This window comes from Cyprinus carpio, chromosome B3, assembly GCF_018340385.1.
Source record: "Cyprinus carpio isolate SPL01 chromosome B3, ASM1834038v1, whole genome shotgun sequence".
NCBI lineage: Eukaryota > Metazoa > Chordata > Actinopteri > Cypriniformes > Cyprinidae > Cyprinus > Cyprinus carpio.
In genome coordinates this window covers 19,662,389-19,688,420 of record NC_056599.1, presented here as the reverse complement: position 1 = coordinate 19,688,420, position 26,032 = coordinate 19,662,389, and the positions used below count along the sequence as shown (strand labels likewise).

At 37.0% G+C, this 26,032-nt stretch overlaps 1 protein-coding gene across 6 annotated transcripts in view; it reads right to left on the bottom strand.

Moving 5' to 3' along the window:
* LOC109061437 (protein sidekick-1-like) overlaps positions 1 to 26,032 on the bottom strand; it is a 297,368-nt gene that overhangs the window by 113,326 nt on the left and 158,010 nt on the right. For all 6 annotated transcript variants that reach the window (XM_042720114.1, XM_042720116.1, XM_042720118.1 and 3 more), the window contains exon 5: positions 5,468 to 5,601. In XM_042720114.1, coding sequence (XP_042576048.1) covers positions 5,468 to 5,601 — 134 coding nt within the window. The remainder of the gene's footprint in view (positions 1 to 5,467; positions 5,602 to 26,032) is intronic.

The window sequence follows — 26,032 nt, the reverse complement described above, 5'->3', positions numbered from 1 at the left end:
TGTCATCTGCTGGTGTTGGTCCATTGTGTTTTTTGAAAACCAAAATCACTGCACCTGTTTACCAAGAAATTTTGGTGCACTTCATGCTTCTTTCTGCTGAACAGCTTTTTGAAGATGCTGAATTCATTTTCCAGCAGGATTTGGCACCTGCCCACACTGCCAAAATCACCAAAAGTTGGTTAAATGACCATGGTGTTGGTGTGCTTGACTGGCCAGAAAACTCATCAGAACAAAACCACAAACACAATCTATGGGGTATTGTCAAGAGGAAAATGAGAAACAAGAGACCAAAAAAATGCAGATAAGCTTAAGGCCACTGTCAAAGAAACCTGGGCTTCCATACCACCTCAGCAGTGCCACAAACTGATCACCTCCATGCCACGCTGAATTGAGGCAGTAATTAAAGCCAAAGGAGCCCCTGCAAATTATTGAGTACATGTACAGTAAATGAACATACTTTACAGAAGGCCAACAATTCACTAATTTTTTATTTTTATTTTTTTTTAATTGGTCTTATGAAGTATTCTAATTTGTTGGGTTTTTGTTTTTAAAGACCGGCATTTATTTGAAAGAAATATAATTTGTAACAGTGTAAGTCTTGACTGCCTCTTTTGAATAATAATAATAATAAAATAAAAATAAAACTTTTCAACAGCAATGTATATTGTTACTTATAAGTACTTTTACCTTGTTTTAAGGATACTACAATATTTTTACTGGAAAACAAATCCAAAATACTTAAGAATTTTTCATTATTAATATGATGATGCCTCAGCATAATGTTGCTGTCAAGTGCCTATTGTGTCATGTATTTTTATGAATGCAGGGCATGAGTATGCCAAGTTCTATGAAAGCAAGTCTGGAAAGTCACCTATAGAAATGCATCTCGATTGTGAGACTCAGTGTTATTTATCTACACTGAAACATCATACAATGGACACATCTCTGCAGAAGTGCCAGCTCTGTTTTAAAATGGTGGATTATTATTTCAGCCAGGAGAAATGAAACAGAACAAAGCACACAGTTGCCTCCAAATTAGATCATTAGTAACGGCAAATAATGACTGAGCTGGTTAGTCGAAGCCTATTTCCTTTCGAATAAATCAAGCTGCTGTGAGAGTTAAAATGCTGGCTTTGCCAGGCAGAATGACAGCCATTCAGATAAATCATCTGTATCAGAGGAACCACGTCCACACGTTTATAAGACAATATGGTCCAATAAATTCAGCCCCTAGTAAAGGGCAGATGTAAGAATCGTTAAGCCCCTCAAGATTTGATTCGTTTTAGGGAGTCACAATGCAATTCCAAAATGATTCGCAAAGATTCTGAAAACAAATATATCTGAAATATATCTTATTTGAGTAGCAGAATAATCTTTATGGATTGATCCAGAATCATTTGAGAAAGAATCACAATGCATCAGTCAATCATTTTTTCTCTTACTAACAAAATCAACACAATTTCCATAAAATGCCACTGTTAAAATCACAACCTTCAAGGTGATCCTTTACATTGGCCCATTGAATTCACGTCCCACTCTTGATACTGAATTGTAACAACATGCTCTCTTGAGTGTTATCAATTAATCAGCCGTGATCACATGCTCCAAGGTGGCTTATTCAACCAGGCTGACCTTTCTAAAGCCAGGTGTGAGGAATAATGAAAGTGCGACAGCATGCAGCCTGAGGGAGTTGCCGCCAAATGGAATCCATGTCGCATCTGACAAAAGCTTTTCACTGTGATGCACAATAATTCATTTATGATTGGATGGATGATCACCTTTAAGCAAGAAAAGGAAAAGAGGCAAGAAAAAATGCCTCTGAATAGAATATGAATCTATAAAGTAAGGAACAAAGTCTCAAACTAGCCACCAAGATGCTAGGATGTTGTGTGGGTTGCCAGTGTGTGGTCATGTGATTGCTAGGGGTGTTTGCTTATTGGCTTAAATTCACACCAGGGATGATAACTATAACAATAACTATAAAGTTTTAATGATCTTTGTAATTTTAAGATAATTGGGACATCCAGACTACAGCTATAACAATAACGACATAGATGAATGAGGAAAGTTGGAATTACTTTTAGACTTTACTGCAGAAAAAACTACCATTAGTACACTCCACACCACATCTATAACAATAACACAACATTTTCAGAACATTTTTTCCAGCTGATGAAGGATAAAATCACTGACAACCAATAAGAATCCACAGATTGAGCAGGGGTAAATGATTTTGTATTTATGGCTCAGGTCTGTCTTTTAATCAGGGAAAGAAAGAAAGAAAGGAAGGATGGAAGGAAGGAAGGAAGGAAGGATGGAAGGAAGAATGAATAACAAAAATGTCTTATCTCTTACTTTTAATTGGCTAAGAAATCAAATACACTGCTGGACAATAACCAAAAATCTGTATTCTATAAAATGTTTCTGCCTATATATTCCTAATGACAATTTTATGATTGGTTTAGCCTATATACTACTCACACGTTTTCCATTTTTAACACAAAATAAGGCAGAACATATATTAATGTAATAAATGATGTTGATTAGCATTGGATCATTCATATACTTTATTTATTTATTACCTGGAGATGACTTGGAAAAAGACATAAACCATATGTTGCCACAATCGTGTATTTATTGTCTTCACATTTCATCAGTCAAAACATTGCTTTTTAATCAGATTATCTACAGCGATAGCTGGATGCCTTTGTCCATATTAGGGATTTCCTGGCATGTCATAAGTTATTATTACGTCTATGAATTGTTTTGGACTTTCTGCGTAAGAGTGCCTTCTGGCTTTAAGTAATTAAAACAAAAACACTTTTTAGTGCACCGTAATGTTCACATCATTTTGAATGTGAATAAAATGTTTACAAAATGATGTGACTATCTTGTCTCTGAAATTAAATATAGATTTATTTCAAAGTGGCCCTTAAAAACCTCATGAACACACAGAGATTTGACACCAAGGCCATGGATATTCAAAGGTCATTATTCTTTGCTTCGTTCATAGCACTTGCCTTGCAGCTCTGAGGTGAATGCTGGCTAATTTTTGAAAAACAGGAAATGCCACAAGGGCAGTCTTGACATTTGAATTGTACTTAACGCACATTAAGGGCAGTAGAAGCTTTCATCGGCTGTCTGTAAGTGTAACTAAAAAGGGTTTCAAGGGGGCTGCTTCCCACCAGATACTCTTTATTTTGCTGTCTGTCGTTTCGTGTTTACTTCCTGAGAAAATGAAGAGTAGAATGAGATGTTGGGCATAAATGCCACAGTGCAGTCACATGATGATAGACCCCTTCATCTGGGCTCAGCACTATTGTTCCTCAAATATCAGGGGAATTAGCACTTCAATGGGGAAATTAATTAACTGCTTAATTTCAACAGCGTCCAAAAAAGTATCATTGCAACCTAACAAATCCCTGGTTTTGACAGATCTATACACACTTATACAAGCTCATTACGATGAATGCAATTGTACGTTATCTGTACCGCATTCACAGATTCGACGCTAATCATCTCATGTGATAATCTGAAAACCGGAGCTGTTGAAAAGCAAATGAAGAGAGAACCGCGTTAAAGGCTTTTACTGAAGACTAGTTTAAATGCACTCCATTCATCAGGATATTAAAACTCATAATTCAATTGAATTATTAACTCTGTAGTTGGTGTAGCAGCTCAGCGCCGGCCTCTTTTTTTATTAGCGGCCTCCAGCCTCCTGCTCATTTATACTCTTCAAATCATCAAGCTGGTTTCATCTGGTATTGAAATAATAATGCAAGTTCCATGTTCTTTCGTCTCACATCAAATTCTAGCTCACTGCCATTTCCCAGAGGTCAATGATGTAACCCACAGCCTGTGAGGGAATCACTGCCACTGCCAAGACTGTATTACAGTCAAATTCTGATTGTTACCAATAAGCTAATCTTTTTGTTATGGTCAATAACCAATAAATGGTTGATATTAAAATTTCAAACTGTTTTGTATAAAAAAACGTACAAATTAACACTAAAATTAATACTTTTAAATGAGTACTTATTTAAAATGTATTTATGCATCATAAAATTATAATGTACAGTATGAATACATTTTAAGATTTGTTAAAAATGACATTTAACAGCATTACAGAATTATTCATGTTTTTAAAGAACAATTTAATATGAGAGTTAGATGAAGACAAAGGTAATCTAAATGTAAAATAGGGGAAATTAGTACAAACTGTATCAAGGTTTCCACAAAAATATTGAACTGTTTTCACATTGATAATATCATGTGACACTGAAGACTGGAGTAATGATGCTGAAAATTCAGCTTTGCCATCACTAGAAAAAAAATCACATTTTAAAATATATTAAAATGAAAAATAATAATTATTACTAGTTTTAACACTGTAATTTTTGATCAAATAAATGTGGCTTTGGGATGTGTAAAAGGCTTCTTTTAAAAACAATTTTACTGACCTTAAACTTTTGATAATATAAATATAATTTGTATAATAATATCTGATAATATAAACATTTGTAAATTAACAGACTCTGCTTCCTTATTATGGAACATTATATCTGGCCTGTTTTTGGTTAAGATCCTTTAATAATTTGCATTTCATCTCCACTTTTGGAGTCTCTCTTCACCTGCTGCATTAACCACAAGCAGGCTTGATGAATGCACTAAAGCAATAGTGAAGAGCTAATTGACTTGAAAGGGTACTCTGATAATGACTAGTTATTTCTGCTGCAGGCTAATTTAATTTCTACTCCCTTTCACCTCCTTGGCCATATTTTGGAAAAAAGCAAATGAATATCAGTGGAACATCCATTGCGATTGGTCTGAACTGATGAGGGAAGCCTATATGCTGTCAGCATAATAAAATATAATAATTTTTAAACATTACATAAATAAGAGTTATGCACATTAGTAGATACAATTTTTTCATTGATTAAACCGACAATTAATTTGATCAACCAGTTCTAACTTTCATACTGAATACATTTTTGAGCCATTTCTGACGGATCACCACTGGCTGTGTAAGAATGAATGGGACGTGCACATTAGTATTGTGAAAGACGGCAATGCTCAGTAGAACCTGCCAAAGCAGCTACGACAACAGCAACCAAACAACGTTCAGCTGGCAGATCCAAGTGTGTCACTGGTACAAACAGATTCTGTGTGTCATTCCACTGATGCCCTTCCTCTCTGATGAATGCACTGCATTAAACGGTCCCCTGAGGGAGTGGAAATTACAGGTACCTCGCATCTGCATGCCAGCCTACAGGCGCTTCTGATGCGAGCGTGTTAAACTGCACCTACAACACGTGGGCAAAAACAAAAGAGGGAGCGGACAAACTGAAGGCCATAACTCCCGCGTCTGGTCGATAGTTCTGTCTGGGCTGCATCATTGGCTGGCCATGTGACATTAGCTGCAGGGTAACAGAAATGATCTAGTGAGATTCACCCCCCCTCAACTTACCTGCCACATTCAGGTAAATGGATGGGCTTGTCTTGTTTTCTCCATTCTTCTCATTAACAGCCTGTACGTAGTACCTCCCGGCGTCCACCGCGGCCGTGGCGAGCACCACTAGCTGGTTCTCCAACGTTATGGCTCTGTGGAGAGTAACAAAGCCAATGAAATACAGCTATGTTAAACCATTATTGACAATTAGTCTGCTACCCTAACAAATTCCACTATCGCAATAGAGTGACAGCATTTTAATTAGTGCTTAACTGATGTATATTGGGTTCCATAAAACTAGCTTTGCCGTGAACTCATTGTGCCCTGGGTTTGACTGGGACACGTCTGGCGTGGAGGAATTTCATGGGGCCCTGAGCTTTTTCAATGTACCTGATCCCTCATTCTGACACAAGCTGAGAATCAATGAGCGGTAAGGGTCATTACGAACAGAAATACCGCTGTCGGTGGGAATAAACCTACAGGCGACTATCTAAGTGAGGGAGCTGTTTGTTGAGACCCAGACTTGGGAAAAAGTGAAAAAGGAACAGGTCACTGAAAAAGTCCATTGAATGCTCGTAAATATATTACAAAAACAGTTCATTTGACATGAATCACAAACAAATGTTTTCGACTGTGATAATAATGAGAAATGTTTCAACAAATACACAGAATCAAAGGATCATATGACACTGAAGACTGGAGTAATGGCTCAGAAAATTCAGCTGTGCCATCACTGGAGTGAATTACGTTTTAAAATGCATCAAAACAGAAAACAGTTGTTTTAAATTGCAATAATAGTTAACAATATTACAAAATTTTCGATGTAAAAATTTTGAACAGTAGCACACACACAGACACACATACTTTGTATATATATATATATATATATATATATATATATATATATATATATATATATATATATATATATATATATATATATATTATATACACAAAGTATGTGTGTGTGTGTCTGTGTGTGTGCTACTGTTCAAAATTTTTACATATATATATATATATATATATATATATATATATATATATAATATATATATATATATATATATATAAAATATGTAATATATAATTTATAATAATTGAAAAGATTCTTTTGAGTTGCATTTTTTCAAAGAGCTCTTTTCCCCAATAATTATATATATAAGAAACAAGAAGTTTTTTTTTTTTTTTTGTGTTCCACAGAAAAAATAAAGCAGTCCAACAGGCTTTGAACAACACAAGGGTGAGTAAACGATGGTAACATTTGTTTTTCTGAGTGAACTATACCTTTAATTAGGGTTTAGTTTATTCAGACACTTGTAGACTGAAGTCAGAGCCACTGCTATCGCGCTAATGATTAATCAGAACACGTCATACTTCATCTATCAATCCAAAGTTTTTAGGAAAGACACTAAGTGGCAGATGTGTATCACTGTGAATTTATTCAGGTGTCAGTTTCCCTGTGCCTCTTTAAGGCAAAATTACCATCTCAAACCAGCCGAGAACATGGCGCTTTGATAACCCACGACTCCATGTAGGCTGGATGGAATTGTTTTCTTTTTATTTCCATAGATGAAAGCAGGCAAGGATTGCGTATCTCCAGCCCTGACTCCTACTCCTCATGCATAGTCTTTCTCCTCCCTCGTTTTTTGATTAATTGATGACATCCTCAATTACACATCACTGCTGTCTAAGAGATTTTCTGCTCAGCCGTGACCACCGCGAAGAAGCCCTTGAGAGGCAGAGCACGACTCGGGGATGCTTTGAAACTTATGATTAGTTTTTCGGCTCCGCGGGACCTGTAGTGTCTTCCTACACGCCGCGAGTACAAGCACCGCAGTCATTACAGATTTCCAAGACAGATCCCTACAAAAGACTGTCAAGTCGCAGAGACATTTGCAAATAGACAAATACAAAAAATAAATGCAGCAGAAGTAGGAACAAGAGGGCTGTCTGCGCTTCCGTGGCGAGCAATATTGACGTGTAATTAGAGCGAGCTTCGGTTCTGCTTAGTTCTCCGTTTGCTGTTTCATGATTAAGAGCAGATTAACATAAAGAGATCCATCAAAAGTTGGTGCTTGGGTGGGGAGGGGGTTCTGCGAGGGACGGAGATTGGCGGCCGCTGATGAGGATGCATTACATCGCTGTCTGCACACTGACACCTGGCTGCGGATCCGGCCTGGGCTGCATCTGGGAAATAAAGGCACCCTTCACAGATGTCAGTGGCGGCTTTGAAAGGTCAGAGCGGCCCGCCTTGATGGACTTTTAATTATTAAATATGCATTACCTGAAATGGCTTGGCAAGCATCAGAGTCTCCGAACCGATGTGTACATAAACAGCTCACCTTCATGATGATTTAACGGCCTAATAGCAGCATGTGTGATCTTGTGTAACGCTGCCAGCGGAGAGAGCGGGGGCCCGAGCGGTTACCTGGTTTACGCTGCGAGCTGAATCGATGCGACCTGTGCATAAACTGATTTTATGATTAGTCCAGCTAGTTTGGATTCCATTACAATTGTCTAGATGAATGGCCCCAGCTCGCGGTTTGGTAAACAAAGCACAGCGGGAAAGATAATGGGAATGCTTGTTTCTGATCCCTGAGGTCTCTTTGATATCAGCCCACAATGTATTAAAAATGCAGGTTGGGAGCCACACGAAATGTTAATCCACTTAGGAAAGGTGCCGGGAAGCCCAGGTAATCTAAATATTCAAAGAGGACGACCGTTTCGATTTGTTGAAAAGGCTGTGCACCCGCTAGGCTAAAAAGCACCAATTTAACCGGTCCAGCCATTTCCAATAAAGGAGAATCAAATCTAAAGATCAATTTGCTGTGATACACTCTGACAATCATGCCTTAATATTTTTATCATCTCTATTTTGAAAACTAAAAGAAAAATGACTTTTTTGAGGGAAAAAAGTCATAGGCATAATTGAAGATGAATTACTTTTTGAGAGTTTTTGTATATTGTTTACCTGCCGTTTCAGTGTGTTCGCATCCAAAAGCCTCGGAATTGTAACAAAATGTGGGCACGTCGCAGAGGGGCCAGAACCTAATTCTCTTGGGCACTGGACAGACCGCCAGAGAGATATTACATTAATCAACATGGCAAGAACCGGCTTTCAGAAAGATGGTTTAGAGAATATTTGTTTTCATTTACTGCCATAAATTACGCTCTCAAAATAGGCTTACCAGTCTGAGATGTATGACAAAGTAATTAAAATGTCAGCAACTCATATTGTGCTACTAGTTCCTGGGAGCCCAGCTGCGTGGATCTGACGTTGCGTTTTGATTTATGATGCTCTCGGGCCTTGGAGAAATTTCTCACACCCACTTCTGAGGACAGAAAAGCTTACCGCATTGACGCCCAGGGAGCAGGCAGAGAGACACAAGCACCGCTTGCCTTGAGTCTTCCTGACCCGGAATTATGTCGGAATCATGGAATATGTCGTCTGCGGGGTGTATGCCTCTAAGTAATGCCACAAAGGAAGAGATCAAAGTCTATCTGAAAGTAAAAATATAGGCAAACTATCATGCCAGAAAATATGCTGTGGGTCTGAGCAAAAAAGACAAGTGCAAATGTCTGTTTATGTGAGACTATAAAGCAGTAAAAGAACTTGGGAAAGTAACTTCAGGGCCATACAGGAGGCCATAGAGAGTGACACTATGTCTGCGTTTCCCATTTAGCCCTAGGATCAAACAAATAAATGCTCAAAGTGAATGAAATCAGGTCATGGCAATTTTCTTGTTTCGGGCTCAGATGCCTAAGGTGGTCTGCGGGCATGAGTCAAGCCTTTTCCCCTGCCGTGCTCTGAGCGGAGACACGCGTGCCTCAAATACACGTACAAAGTACAGATGAAGCACAGCTTCTCTGAAAGCTGCTGAACCAGAAGCCCAGACCTCCCTGTGTGTTCTCTATGGAATTTAACCCAAACTAAAAGAGAGAACATCCCCAAATCTGCCTGTCCATTCAACCTGACCCCTCACAACTAAACAGAACAGACTGCCTGCTTCCAAATTCTGTTGCCTACCAACTTTTATAAGTGTTCAGTGTGAAGTTATAAAGTGAGACATGAACAAAATAAGAATATAGGAGACATGAGGAGACGACGAGAGGTTAGTAGAAACAACAGATGTAAAGCAACATGATGAGATGAGAAGAAACAAGAAAAAAAATGAGGAGAACGGATGAGGAGAAGAGATGAGATAAGCCAAAATAGAGGGGAGGGGACAAAATGAAAAAAAAAAGATTAAAGATAAGACATGAAGAAATGAGGAGAAGAGAAGAGAAGAGAAGAGAAGAGAAGAGAAGAGAAGAGAAGAGAAGAGACAGGAGGGGTGGACACAAAATAAGACGACAAAAGAGGGTAGACATGACACACAAAAACAAAAGATCAGAAAAAAAGATGGGACAAAATAAACAAAACTTATTTTTTAGCATTTGATTATTTAAAAGGAAATGAGAAGAAGTGTTAAGAGACAAGGCGAGAAGAGAACAGATGAGACCAGACAGAGACAGAGACAAGAAGTGCACTGATGTCTGTTCTCTTCTCTCTCTCCTGCATTGCTATGTATCACAGCACTCTGAGACACTTTCACACAAACACGATGGAGCTGAGCCGGAGCCCAGATGATCAATGGTGTGAATGCAATGACAGCAGAAAATCTCTCTGCCAGACCATATCCAGGCCACAGTTCTAGCAGTTCTAGCGTCTGCTTCCTTAATATCCATTAAAAGCAACAGTCCGCTGCAGTCTCCTCTGTGATGAATGTGCTGGCCATTTGTAGGCTGAGATGTACAAGTGAAGATAAGCCTGCTGCCTCATCCATCCCTCAGCCCAACTCAACCCTCTGACCACGGGAATCATGACGAATGGCCTATCAGAACCCACATTCAACCGTCCCCACTGGTCTGTGCTGTGTTGGCCAGAACCACAGAAAACTTGTATGAGGCTCCTGGAAAAACAATATACATAATCAATAGCAGTTAAATTCCAACTGTAGAAAAATTCAATATGATTGCAGTTCAATTCTTAATCTACCATTCTTACTGTCTACCAATCTATTGCTCTTTAAGAACTATAAACCTTCAAACTTACAGGCTTTTTAAACTTTAAGCCAATTTTCTAAGTTCATCTTAAAATGTATATATTTGTTTGAATTTCAATTTATTTGAATTCTACGTTCTTATATTCAAATTTGAAATACTATTCTGAATACTGTTTGACACCTCAATTCAAATTCAATTCAAATTAAACTAATTTAATTCTGAACGACATACAACCCTGACAATGGCTTTCACAACAATTAAACTGCAGACTTGGTTAGAGACTTGGACTTGTAACCAGAAGGTCGCAGGTTCGAGTCTCGGTGCTGGCAGAAGTTGTAGGTTGGAGGGAGTGAATGAACAGTGCTCTCTTCCACCCTCAATACTTATGGCTGAAGTGCCCTTGAGCAAGGCACTGAACCCCCAGTTGCTCCCCGGGCTCTGGATATATAGCTGCCCATTGCTCTGGGTGTGTGTTCACGGTGTGTGCACTTGGATGGGTTAAATGCAGAGCACCAATTCCGTGTATGGGTTACCATACTTGGCAAATGTCACGACTTTCACTTTCACTTTTCACTTATTTTAAATCCTATACAAGTCTGCTTCAAAACCTCTTCTGTTAAATCAACATAAGTGTGGGTGATAACTTTATTGTCATTGCACATGTAAGGTACAAGGCAACGAAATGCAGTTAGCATCTAACCAGAAGTGCAATAAGCAGTAAGTACAGCATATACAGTGTCTATAATATGTTACAAATGTACAATAAATATACAGATAAGGCAGTACTATGGACATAATTTACACATTTTTAAATACTATCAGCATGATATACAGATGGGTGTACTATGAACATACTATACAGATGGCTTATGTAATAAGTGTATGTACACTATAAGCAGAAACTATGAGCATATGAACATTATTTATACTAGTGCAATGGACAGTAAAAAGTGCAAAGAAAATATTCCAGTGTGCAAATGGATCACTCAGTATTCTGGATGAACAGACAGTAGTGCAAGTAATAACAAGTGAACTGTTTTTTGTTTGTTTGTTTGACAGTTAACACTGTCAGTGGTGGTGTTGATGTAATCCAGTACAGATGAGGTATAGATATCAATGTCCGTGTGAGAGCCACAGGCAGTCTGAGAAGCAAACATACTCCATACTCCATATTGAGATATCAGTAGTATTTCTAAATCGGTGCGTGTAAAGAATCGCGGCAGAGACTGTTTAAAATGCAAAGCTTGTATGTTTTTGGCAGGAGCACATTAGCGCTTACAAAATCTGTCTTTAAGCGATGTTTTACATGAATATGCTTTTGTTTCATGGTGAAAAATTATCTTGTTTGCTTCTCCACACATCCCTGCTAGCCAATCCATAGCCAATTTTCTAACTTCTAGTACTGTTCATAATGTCTAAATAAAAGCTGCCATTCCCTCGGCTGCTATAATATAAAAGGGTTAATTATGCATTAACATCTAACACGTTTGTGTTAGAGGATGGCAGAAAAATCTAAACATCTCACTAATCATTATCTGAGGTGAGCCGAGCTGCAGAGCTGAGCTGAAGGATCTCCTTTAGTTTCCTTCAATGAAATATTCAGGTTCACATCAATACAGACGATCAAATATAAACGAGTCTGAAGGGATATTTCCGTCAGGTTTAGAGAATGGTGAAATGAGGTCCAAACAAGATAGTTTCTCACTTTAAATATTGAAGACTGTGGAAATGTTACAGGGTAAAGCTCTCACCAAAACTCCAACCTCTTCAACTCAGCATCTAAAAGTTCTGCTTAAAATACAGTTCGAGAAAGCAACTTCGCATTGCATCCGTACACAACTTTCAAGTCGCATCAAATGGGTTTTTTGTGCCTCTCGCAGCGCCAAACACAGTAGACCACATAACTCCAGGGTTTGAACTATCTCCAGAAAGCTAACTTTTAATGCATATGCTTTTATTCCACCCCCATAAAAATGAAATAAATAGCCTCCTTTACTGGATCAAAAACCGCCAAGTCCTTTTCATTAGCTGCATTGCATACCTTCAGGGCGAGGGTTACCGAACACCTCAGCAGAGCAGCAGAACTATGAGAGATAAATAAACACTGCTGCACCCATGTGGGCCTTCACTTCCTCTCATTCTCTTTGTTCCACCCTATTCTTCTAAATAATAGAGCCTTGGCATGTACCAGGGGCTCGACAGTACCAAACACAAGATTAAACCAATTGTTACTTTTGTGCCAAGAGATAGAGAGAGAATAAATAAATGAACCGATACAGCTGGGGAGAACTCAAGTCAGGACACTACAGGTGATGTTTTGTTGGATCATTCAAGAGGACTTGAGGAAATGAATGGTTCCTGTAGCCCAAAGGTATCCAATCCTGGTCCTGAAGGGCCATGTTTCTGCACAGCTTAGCTCCTAGCACTCCTGAACTAGCTAATTAAGGTCTGATTAAGCTAATTAAGTATGCAACTATTATTATCATATTGGCTGTTTATAAGTACTTATAAAGCACATATTGAGCATGAGCATATTCTAAATCCCTAAACTTAATAATTACCTTACTATTAATAAGCAGCACATTAGAAGTTTATTGAGGCAAAAGTCATAGTTAATGGTTTGTTAATAGTGAGAAATCGACCTTAAAACAAAGTGTGACTGAACATACTATTTAAACTTTTTTTAAAAGGTTTCTAAGGTCTTTAAATCTAAGGTAACTGTTAGTTTAAGTTAGCCCCTTGACTTGTGTTTATTTTTTTAATTTAATAATTATTTATAATTCATGGAGCATGGAGTTATTTAATTCCATGAAATACATTATTCATTATAGCCCAGATGAATTCAGCAGAAACATTCCATCAAAATTCACAGTTTGTTATTATTATGACAGCTCTTCTATAAATAAATATAGGATATAAAATATACAATTATCATCATTATCATAACTAGAGTCAAAATTCACGCATTTGCACAGAGCATTATTATTCCACATAAATATATTAAAAAAAAAAATCATTATAAATGACACATAGTGGGGCAGGATGGCCTCCTTTGACGATTTTCCAATTTGTGCATTAAAACTAAATTAGCAAATGCATCCATTTATTTCCCTTAATAGTAGTTTATTGGATGATGCATCATTATCATGTACATGCTAAACTCATTTTAAAATATGGTTTAGCAGTAAAAAATAAGGTCAAAATTTTGCAGTAAATGCACACTGTTCTTCGGGAGGGCATCTACTTTCATCTTAACTTACGTACCAGAAGGGTCAGGTATTTTGGAGCAGGCTGAAAATGAATGAACTAGAACAAAACCATTGCTCTTTTCCGTACAATAACACTGGGTAAGACCTGTATCCTACAGCCTATACAGCAACAAAACCCATGCAAATGCCTTCTGTACAGTCACTTATGCATCTTTCTTTCCATTTTGTAGGTCCTGTAGAAGCTGCACAGCACCATTACAGCTACAATCACCGAAATATAAACTCAAATAGTGCTGGAGGAAAAAACTATCGGGCAAAGTTTACAAGTTCACTGGGAAGGCAGCTATAAAAGCTTCTTTATACTGTAGCTGTGAGGGAAGGGACGGGCTGAGTATTACTGTCAATCAAACTAAACGAACCAAAAAAAGTCCAAGTGAATGCGAAAAGTATACATCTGATCTTGCTTTCTTTCCTCAGCCACATTTTAGGGCATCTTTGCGACACGGTGGACAGACTGTGATCGGGACAGCCGTGACTTTGGGTCCTGAGACTGTCAGCTAGCTTTGGGATGTAGACAGAGTGACAGTAGTACAAAGGCAGGGAGGCATCTTTGTTGTGTCAGAGTTCGCAACAACACTGTGACTAAATAATGAGACGAGACGTGCCTCATCAGAAATGTGAAGGCTATGTTGTTGTGAGACTTTGCACCAGAAGAAAAGATAGTATGCACTATTCTCTTTGATGAACAAGGTTTTGGAGTGCTTGCCCTCTGGACTCCAGGCACCACTTTTGCTTTCTGTGGGTGATATGTGTGTATCCCAGCAGCCTCAACCATGTCAACCAGCTGTCTCGTGATGTTTTTCAAGTCCTCTACAAGTTCTGAAGCAGGAGGCTAGAAAGAAACCAGTGCAACGACAGTTTTAATGCTGTAATACACTGTAAGATGAAGCACACTTCAGCAGATGAGTTGTCTCCCAGCCTGACACATGAGGAGAAAAGGAGATATTTTAAATATTTATTGGAAAATAATAATAATAATAAAAATATATTAATAATTACACTGGACAAAAAGGTATAGGATTTACTTAAAAACAATTTTCACTCAGGAAACATGAAATTTAAAAAAAAATTTGAAGTAGAAAGACTGAAAATGTTACAGTGTATAGATGTAAAAGAGCTAAATATAAAAAATAAAATTAATAAAATATAATTTTATGACTTTCTACTGTAGTGGAGGTGTTTAGCCTAATAAATGCAAGTTTCTTTGCTTTAATCTGTTTAATTGAATTATTGCTTTAAATACTTGAAGCAATAACTTATTTACTTAATTGAGAAAAGACACTGATTTAACTCATTTTATTGATTTATAATACATTAACTTAAAATTTATAAATAAAAAATATGAACGATATAATAGTATTTCATTACTTAAAAACTACTGGCCACCTCAAAAATTAATTTTAAAAATTAATTAATTTCAGATTAATCTAGAAATTTTTGTTACATTTTATTAATAAATATTTAAAGATTTCTACATCAATACTGATTTAATATTGATAGATTTTTGATCTACAAACAAGAAAACAGGAGATTTGCTATAACACAGCGTATACATTTAAAACCTAATTTCCTTGGAGTCACCCGATGCAAATTGTCCTCGTTAAGGGAATTAATGAGGTTGCTAGGCAACCAGGATTGCTGGCAGGTCCCAAGCAGCTCCTTAAGTAACCCAGCAGCCTGTGTGGGTCACGATGCAGCGCACCCGTCTGCTCTGGGGCTTCAAGTGCTAGCTGACATTTCAAAGACTTTCAGCGTAATTCATTATGGACGACTTCCAAGCCCTGATTAAAATGATTTGCTCGATAATAATTTAACCTACCGATTTTCCATCTGTGAGACTTGACAAGGCTTTGGAACAGAATTTATACAGAAAACTAATAATAAACAGAACAGCAACTCTGAAATCCAAAAAATAATTTACAAATTATATATATATATATATATATATATATATATATATATATATAATATATATATATATATATATATATATAAAACTCAAGTCTTGAAGTATTCCCCTTTTCCCTCTTAAATTAAATTGGAAAATAATTTCTTTACACAACCTGACTTTGCCGAAATGGAGCTACATAGACCATGGTAGTTAATTAGGTTCTTGGTATCATGAGTCATGATAGATAATATAAAATGGTCTGCTCTTGGGGAGAAGAGAATTCATTTTCATGAATGTTCATGAACTTGTGAAATGTGTTTTCAACACTTCAACATTGTACTATGTGAGTGATCCTGGATGTTATTCGACTGTGATCATCTAATTAAAAAAAATACAGCTCTGTCAGAGAAATGTGGTCTTAAAAGGATGTTTATATGGGAAATTTTAATAATATTAATAATAATGACACATCCACACTATACTCCATCTGAAAAAACTTCAGAAGTTGGCTGTTGAAGCAGCATACTGTAAAATATGAAACCTGATCCTGTTTACACTAAAACAAACCCAACCTAGTGCAATGAGCTGAAATAACGTGATACTCTCAGTCACTCCAAGCAGAGTAAAGTCACTTCACGACGGCTTCTCATCATTGGTGGAATCCGTCTTGAAATCACTTGAATATGTCCTCATTTCTTAACTTCCCCGTGTTTCAAAGAGAGGAATAATCCACTCCAGATAAGAGAATCAGAGCAGCTCTTTCACTCAAAGAATAGAGTAGATCTCTCCAAAGCCACACAGTCACACTCGTCAGCACAAACGCCCTCTTTACTTTGAGTAATTACCATTTCTCTGCAATAATTATAGCACCTCAACTCAACTAACCCTCAAAGACTTGCCTTAATGTACGGGAAGCCAAAAGGCCATTCCTCTAAAGAGCCTCTCTGGCTACTTTAGACTTTTTCTACGCAGCACATTAGTCTCTATTAATATACGACAGTCAAATAGTTTTGTTGAAAGCTGGAAAACCTCAAACCTCTGATGGCCAACGAAACATGATAAATTTGCATTAGAAGCAGATGTGCTGGTGTAGTTGATCTATATGGGGTTTTAAATGATGCCAATACCAATATCTAGTCTAGAGAAAGATTTATACATACTTTAGTTACAGCAAATAAGATGTATACAAACTTGCTGCAATATAATATATAATATACATATATATATTGTTACAGACTTCATTTTCATTATTGTAAGCAGCCTATTAAAACGTGTGTGAGACTATGACTTATTCTATGACTTATTTGATATTTTATGCATAACTTACTGCACTACTACAAAAAAATTTATTTGGAAGTATTTTAAAGATAACTGTAAAAGTAAGTAACTTAGTAAAAATATTGCCTTAAATACCATTGTCTTCGGTAATTGCCAAATGTTAAAGAAGTATAGAGCGTACACGCTTTCCAAGTAAAACATGTTTTATTCCACAAAAATAAGTGTCTATAGTTTAATAAAAAATCATGTCAAATAAAACAAATTGCATTTACTGACCCCTGAAAACACCATAGCGGTTGTCTGGCGTACTGTCTGGCATACACCAGCCTATCCAGCTCAGAAATTCAAAGCTAAGGGGTTTTTATTTGTTTGTTTTTTGCTGCATGGGGTGAACTGGCCTGGTTTTAGGGCCATGCTGGGATCAGGTCACAGACAAGCCTGGGATTATTTTAGGTGGTGGTACCCTGCAAATTCACTCTAACAACCTGGTAGTGGTCCCATTGAAACCCATTAAAATTGCAATACGATGGCCTGCGGTATAAGTGGCCAAGCTCAACTGCTTTTCTGTTGCTGATGAGAGAGCCCATTTCTGGACAGGAGTGTTAACGCAAAACACTTTTAAAGCAGCTGCAAAGAGAAAAACAACAACTATATTTATTTTATTTATTTATGTTTTAAGAAATTGACAACAACGCACTCACAAATCCATTTTTAAAGTTACAATCCTGCCGATGAGTCACATCCACATCCATAAAAACCACAGGAATAACCAAGGGGTAGGGATCCACAATGGACTCATTCATCAAAAACAGTTTCTAACAGCAAATCACCTCAGCTTCTTTGACATGAAAAGTGAAACATAACATACCCTTATAGCAGCAAGTCTTGAAAGAAAAAAAAAAACCCAGGTTTTATTTGATGGTCTATGTTGCTTTTCTTAAACAAATAAGCCAGGGAGAACTAGGATATAGTGGGTGGTTGACAGTTAATTGAAAGATCTCAAGAACCGAAAACAAAAGAACATGTTTTTTTTTTTTTTTTTACATTTGTGATTGAATTTACATTAAAAAGGCGCATTATAAAAGGTGCCACATGTCTTACATTTCAAAAGTTCATTCTTGATTTTTACGACTCTGAAAACTGGGACCAAACAGTAGAGTGACATGTAAAATATGCTTCTGATGTCATGCTTGTAATCATATTTTTGAAGCCATAATATCATTTAAAAGTGCTTGTTTAGCCAACAGCAAATGATGAACGACTTTCACAAATAGACATGTAAAATTCAATTTGCAGTTGTCAGAAAATCTGATGTGGAATTTTTCAAAAGACACAATCTCATTACAGAAGAGACAAAGTGTCTTTGCTTGGGGATTTGATGCGGTACAATGCAGAAAAAAAGTTTACGGAGGCTGCGCTGTTCATGCGTGTCCGGTCTGAATATCTTTACATGACAACTAAAATGTAACTATCAACCACGTTCACGGAGAAGCCACTGGGAATGACGCAGCAGGCCTCTCTCACACAGTTATAGACTGATGAATTGTTTTAGTCGAGGTGGGGTTTCCACGCAACACAGGTCTGCCTGTCTGGAGACGCCAAGTAATTCATGGAAGAACTGGAGAGAGGCTTGAAAAAAAGGTGCTCCCCAGTCAGTGCAGTGCTTCAGCAAGGCTGAAATTGTATAAGAAGGGCTCCCGTGCTTGGCATGCAGTGTGTTATATTGTGGAGACACGAGCGTGCATACAAAAACATGAGAAACCCAACCCAATCAGCTCTGCCTAATAACCACTGAGAGCTGAGGCACTGTTGATTAATAGCATTAGTCAAGGCAAAAGCATGTAGTGTATTAACTGTAAATTGGCCTTTGGAGGCAAGGAGGCCTTGGAGGAAACCATTCATTCATTTACATATTAATTCATTTTACATGAGTTTATTTAGTTTATTTTAATATGAAAACTCAGGACCGTCTAAAGCAGGCATGGGTAACTCTAGTCCTGGAAGGCCACTGTCTTGCAGAGTTTAGCTCCATTCTTAATAAAACACAGCTGAAAAATATAATAAAATAACCTATAAATCTTCCAGATTATTACAGAAATTACAGGCAGCAACACTCTACCCACAAATTGGCAATAGAATTGCCTTTGGCAAGTAAATATTTTAGTTTACTTGCCAGACTATATGTAAACTAAAATGTATGATATGATATGGCACAGCTTTTTGCAAAGGTACATTTATACGTGATATGATTTCAAACAGCAAACAGCATAACACAAAACTTTTAATAATATATATATATTTTTTAATGCTAGAATTTTAGTAAGTATAAATAAAATGTTATAACTATGTATAAATCAATGCATATTTGTCATATCAAATAACTTTCAGAGAATTATGGACTGGTAGTGAATGAGACATTAGTCATTGTTGTTTCTGTAAATAAATAAACAATATTACTGATAAAATACTACTGCTACTAATTATGCCAAGAAAATGTTGGAAAGATTTACTATAACAATTTTCACACAAAAATGTATAGTAAATTTGACTGAATTAAAACACTGAATTAAACATGACATTTTTAAGGTGCAAAGACTGAAATAACATTTTGTCAATCATGCATACTTTACTTCAACTTCAAAATAGATAAATAAATTAAATAAATATATTTTAAAAATAAATAAATATTAATATAAAAATAAAAACACCCAATGTTCCAGCAGTGGTTTTTGCTTGTTCTAAAACACTCAATAATTAAAAACCAACTTTATTTCTTGGATTAAGGAAAATCAGATGTAGCATGTCAATTCTACATGGTAAGACAGAGACTGGAACTTTTAAATGCTCAGTCAAAGAGTTCAAGTGTAGGTGGGTGAAAATATCAGTGTTAAACTTATTTTAGTCTGTAACTCAAACACTGGCAAGGGAAATCTAACAATCTATTGGCCAATGATTAAAGATAGGCATTATTTAATTACCTAGCATGCAATTTAGTCACATATCTGAGTGATTTAATCAAGTGTAGAGAGTTGAGCAGGTGTATTTGATTAGGGAAGGAACTACAGGACTAAAGTTGGCCATGCCTGATTTAAAACATTTGCTAAAATAACACATTTGCATTTCTAACCTAAGTTTGTTAAATTTCAAAAGACAAACATATATATTGTTAGATATATTGTTCCAAATGAAGTAAACATTAGTCGATCATGTTCATAGGCAGTATAAAGAACTACAGCTGTGGATACCTGTGGAGACCTGTTTGAACTTGAGGTGAACTGAACTATGAAACAATATAATATAATACATATAATTTAAAATATAGCATTTTTCATGATTATGCAAATTTTAATCCACATTCCACACACACATATATATATATAAGGTCTCTATTCAAAACCAGTCAACCAGTCTTTTACAGTGTTTTATATATTATACGCGAAAAATAAAATGCAATATAATTTAAGCTATCCATAATAAAGCAGGCCAATAAATGTTCGCTTAAAATAAAATAAAATAAAATAAAATAAAATAAAATAAAATAAAATAAAATATTTTCCTTGACTTTTCCAGGTAATTTCATTTTAAGAGTCCAAGTATTCCTTGACCATAAAAACCCTGCAAATCATATTTAAATAGTCCCCCCCCCCCTTTTGTAAACATCCAAAAATGATAAGTGCATGAGTCCACTTTCACAATCCTTTGAATCTGAAAAAAATGCAAGCCACTATTCCAGCTGAGTATGAAGCTTTTGCCACGAGGAACATAATGAGGAACATAAGAGGAAGAGACATGGACATTTGCCTGCTCTCTCTGCCACCAGCACTATTAAGAAGTTTATGCTTCAGTGAGCCAAGCTGTGTGCTCCAATAAGGCTAGTGTTCACTGCAGCTGAGATGCTGATGGCATCTATTTGAAACCTTACCAGTGACCAGAACTCACAACAAGCTTATAGGGAGAAACGGACTGTGTGGGTCTTTACAAGAGAGATAAGGATTTCACTTTGCAATCTAGTTATGGGCAAAAAGCCCAGAAAACAGCACGGTTTGATTGCAAAGAAATATGCCAGACCCCTGGACTTTAATGTTATCAACCCCATCTGTCAATATCAGCCAGAGGAAAAAAAAAACCGCATGGACAAGACTTCTATTGACTGGTTAAGAATGTGGATTAAACAGATCATAGAAGCTGGATTATGAGCTCTGTCCAGGGATCTGATGGCAGCAGGTTTTCAGGCGGTGCTGCTGGAAAATGGACTGACGTAAGGGAAATGGTGACCTTTGTGTGGGGCATGGCCAAGTCACAGCACTGCACCCCATATCAGCGTGGTCAATGGGGCAGCCGTCCAGCATCTGATGTCGAGCGCATTACCAGCCAAAATATGCATGGAGCATTCAAGGGGCATTAACAGCTGACACCGGAGCTGGATAGCGAACAGCGTGGTCTCCAAACATAAGGCCTATACTGTGGCTGATCTGAATCAGAAAGCCGGTGCATCTAGTCCTGCTGAAAACACAGCGTTTGTGGTGCATTGGATGCTGGTGTCCCCACTATATGGCAAAGCATGTGGACTCCTGAAAACAACCTCTTGTTCTTGAACATTAAGGAGTTGGTCCTCTAGCTATCTTCTGGAAAGGTTTTCCTCTAGATAATTTGGTCAGCTATAGTGAATATGAGTCGAAAAATGTCCATAATGATAACAATTTAAATGACAACATACTGCTGACAAAAATATGACAAAACACATTACACTGCACCAATATTAATATTAACAATACACTAACAATGCTAAATAATCCAATCATAATCAGTAATGAAAAGGTTTGACTCAACCGACTTGAGCTGTGCACTGAAACTTAACAGTGAATAAACACTAGCCCGGTTTCCATCCAAAGTTGTGAATTTAACTTATGCGCAAAATTGGAATATCACACAAAACATTTGCGAACAAGCACCGTTTCCATCCATGGAGGTCATTTCCATCCAACGACCTGTAAAATGCAAGCCATGATTTGGCCTGCATTTGACAGGTCGTATTTCATTTTTTGAGGTTTTTGTTTCCTGTGAGCCTTTTTATCCATCTTTACGAAGAATGGAGCTGCGTTGTAGTGTTTGATAGTAGGCTATTTTGGGTGCTGTCATATCGCTACACCATACAATTTGCAGAAAGAGAAAGCTGAAAAGGTTTCGTGGTTAATGTGTTACAAATAAATCAAGCATAAAGCTTGAGATATTATTTTAACCTGGTGAAAGGTAAATGACACAGGGCATGAAACTATATTAGTTTCTTTTTTAAAATCCATTTAACCGGACCATAGAACGGGACTCGCAAACCCTTGACATCTGAGTATCTGGGAGATAAGTCAGTAAATTCGAGTAAAATCACAGGCTTCTCTTATCCTGTGCGAATGCACCACACAAAATTCAGATGTGGGGGGTTATTTCAAAATCACACAAGGTCCCCAGATAATACTAATCCTGTGCGAATAGGGCTTAAGAAAAGTAGGAGAGGCTACTGAATATAATAATTTCCCTATATAAAAAATGACTTGCACCTCAGAACGAGCAGACGCTGCAGGATGCTGCTGTTTGAGAACGCAGTTATTTAACAGTTCTGGGAGGGAATTACACAGAAATACTTTGATGACAGACTTTGCTCGGGCATTTCCGAATTACCATATAACAACATTTCAGATGCTGTGGAATGAGATTGGTCCACTGGTTAGTCAGGATTTACGGTCCCATAGCGCAAAGTCACATGACTTTTTGATGCACTTGGAGGAATTTATTTGCAAAATGGATTTCCATCTCCCATTATTCGCATTAACCCTATTTCGCATAAGTCAAAAACCACCTCAAGCGAGTATAAAAACTTTTTTTGTGAATTAAGGCACTTTTATTTGAAATTCAGTGTTTCCATCACTCGATTCTGATGCGATACTTCAAAATGCGAATAAAGGCAGGGTGATGGAAACCCAGCTACTGACAAAACTTACTAATCACCCATAGGCATCATACACATTTAATCAGATACACAAATATAAACATAACATTAGAACTTATATCTGTGCAAAATGATGAGAATACACAACTGAGCATGAACCATGCACTAGTCAGAATTTGTCAGCCACGTTGTGAATTTTCCCTTTCCGTGACAATGCACTAAAACACGAACAGTGAATAACTAGCATGACAAATTCACTTTTCACTATTGCAAGAGTGTGGTCATGATTATATGTTATATGTTCATATGTTTCAATTAATGTATAAAATATTTGAATATTTGGATTCATTTTGCATTCTCATCAGCTAAATACACAAATAAGATGCACAATTAATTTAAATCAAATTGAAATTGCAATTAAATCGTTTGGTTTAGTGAAATCCCGAAAGCGGTTATGCGCAGCTTGTCAGTGAAGTATAGCTCTGTGATCAGTAGTAAATGCTTAAAGGGATAGTTGTCCCAAAGATGAAAATTCTGTCATTAATTACTCACCCTTGTGCCGTTCCAAACCTGTAAGACTTCGTTCACATACATAAACAATGTATGCAGCGTATGTATGCAGATACGCTGTTTACATTGTTTTCACTTTGATCTGAACATAAACAACGAATCCGCGTACATACATTGCATACATTGTTTATGTATGTGATACTCTCCAAAATGGCATTATAAGGTAACACAGAGGAGACGAATTGTTAAATAAAGTCATTATTTTTGTTTTCTTTGCACACAAAAAGCATTCTCGTAGCTTTATAACATTACGGTTGAACCACTGATGTCACATGGATGTCTTACGGGTTTGGAACGACAGGAAGTTGAGTAATTAATGACTGAATTTTCATTTTGTGTGAACTATCCTTTTAAGCAGTAAATGATTGAGTCACTTATAACATGCAATTAAAAAAGCAACATGTGTCAAACATCTTTCTAAACATCAGAAGCATTTATGAACCTCTTGTCCAAAAGACATTTAATAACGTTTTTACTCAAAACTCACTTCATAACTTCAGTCGAGTGTTTGAAATAAAATCCTTCTGTGAGAAGATGTGGATTCTTGTTCTTACACAGAATAAAGCATGCAATATATTATTTCATAATATTCTACGCAGTGATAAAGGCTATGTCGATTAACATTGCATTATGAATATACTTTATTATAAATGAAGAACTCAGATAAACCATATATTTGCGTTGAATCAATGTTTATTTGTTTGTGTCTAACACCATTCCAACTTCTGTGGCTATTTTCATATTTTCATCAATGAAAGTTCGTTCCTTCTGTTTATTCAGCTACCGCAGCCATTGCTGAATCATAATTTGTTTAATTTCTATTAAATGTGCAACCCTACCTAAAATGTTATTAGATGCCGGAGAAGGAGAAGAAGAAGAAGAAGAAGAAGAAGAAAATGATCACTGGTTCCAATTATTATTATTATTATTAATTTAAATTATCCAGGCCGTTCAAGCCCTGCAACATTACACTCATGGACCCCTCCTTTATACTGTTTACTCACATGGTCAACAAGCTTCATTGCAAAGATCATTTTCACAAGCATATACCAACTTGGAAATGGTCAAAGATGGTCTTTTCAGCAAGGGTGTATAGAAAAGGATGAAGTACATAACACAGAATTGAACCTTCATATGTATTTCCCACCCTTTATTTAGCTCTTCGACATTAAAGACATGATAGGCATCTCACTTGGATGCTTATCAAGCTACTAGGCCAGTTGTTATTTTCTTAAACAATCACAGTCTTCGCTATTTGTCTGACACCCTGGAATAAACACAGACTATTCAAGGAAAGCAATTACCAACGGGTCATTATCTATTGAAGCATTGCTTCTCCAATGCCCATGTCTGCTCGCTCCACTTTAAACATTCATGTTGTTTTCCACAACTCCTCTCGAAGACAAAAACAAGAGAACTTCAGCGGCCAACAATCGGTCTTTAGAAGACGAACGGTAATTATAAGTAATTATCGGTGTCTTCAATTAAGTGAATAAAGTATGGAATTTAATCTGGGTGTTTAATTGGTGTAATTTACTCAAGGGGTGCCAGTGATTCCTCTTGAGCATTTCTGACTGATCTGAGGAGGACGAAGAAACGGAAAAACTGTCAGAAAAACAGACCTTGCAATTTCCAAGCCTCACATATGAAACAAACATGCCTTTGCCAAGACATGCCACCCATCAGCCGTTATTGATCTGTGCCTTCAGGTATTTAATGATCCCTCAAGAGAGGAGAAAGGCTGGATGGGTGATGGAGGTGAAAGCTCGCTGAGGAGCGTCTCCAAAGCTGCTTTAATGTGATCCCCGTAGCATCTCCTCCCCATCTGTAATTAATTCTCAATTAAAGTGGGCAGCCCGCAGCCCTGATACAGAGAACGGGAAGGAGGGAGGCCTTTGGAGTCTCATTAGTAGATTTACATCGATCAGATACATCTGTTCAATAACAAAGAAGGAAGACGTTCTCAAGTCTATTTTTCACCTTGCAGAGGAGGTGAGATAAACGCTCGCTAGCCAATGTCGAAAAAGACGTTGGGTTGGGAAAGAAAGACCCGAAGCAGATGGGCAGAAGTGCCGTATAATGCAGATGAATGAATGCGTTTGGAAGCTGGTAGGATGATTAAAAGAGGTTTAGAATGTCACCTTAAGGTGAAAAGCTGTACACATGCGTTTCTCCTGAATTACAACGAGCCTGTCTGTTTATGATTGGTGTTCTTCTTGGTCTTTTTTTTTGTTCACAGTGGTACCGACTCTCTCTCCCTCTCTCTGGCATAGATGCAGATAACCTTTTGTTTTCTACAACATAATTTGTCATAAAAAACTTATTTTGAACTAGGAAGGTCATAACTCAGTAAATCTAACTGGTCTATGATGCAAAGACACTGAAAAATGGAACATTATTCTATCTGGGCAAAAGCTGCTCGAGTAACAAAAGGAAGCACTGTGGCAATAGAAAACTAAATGAAAATTCAGGTGAAATAAACCTATTATGTGGGTTAATCATAATTTAATGTCCCTAAGTAGCCTTTAAAGTTGACTCTGCTATTACAGCATTCACAATAGAAAACAGAAAAATATTATGTTTTATAC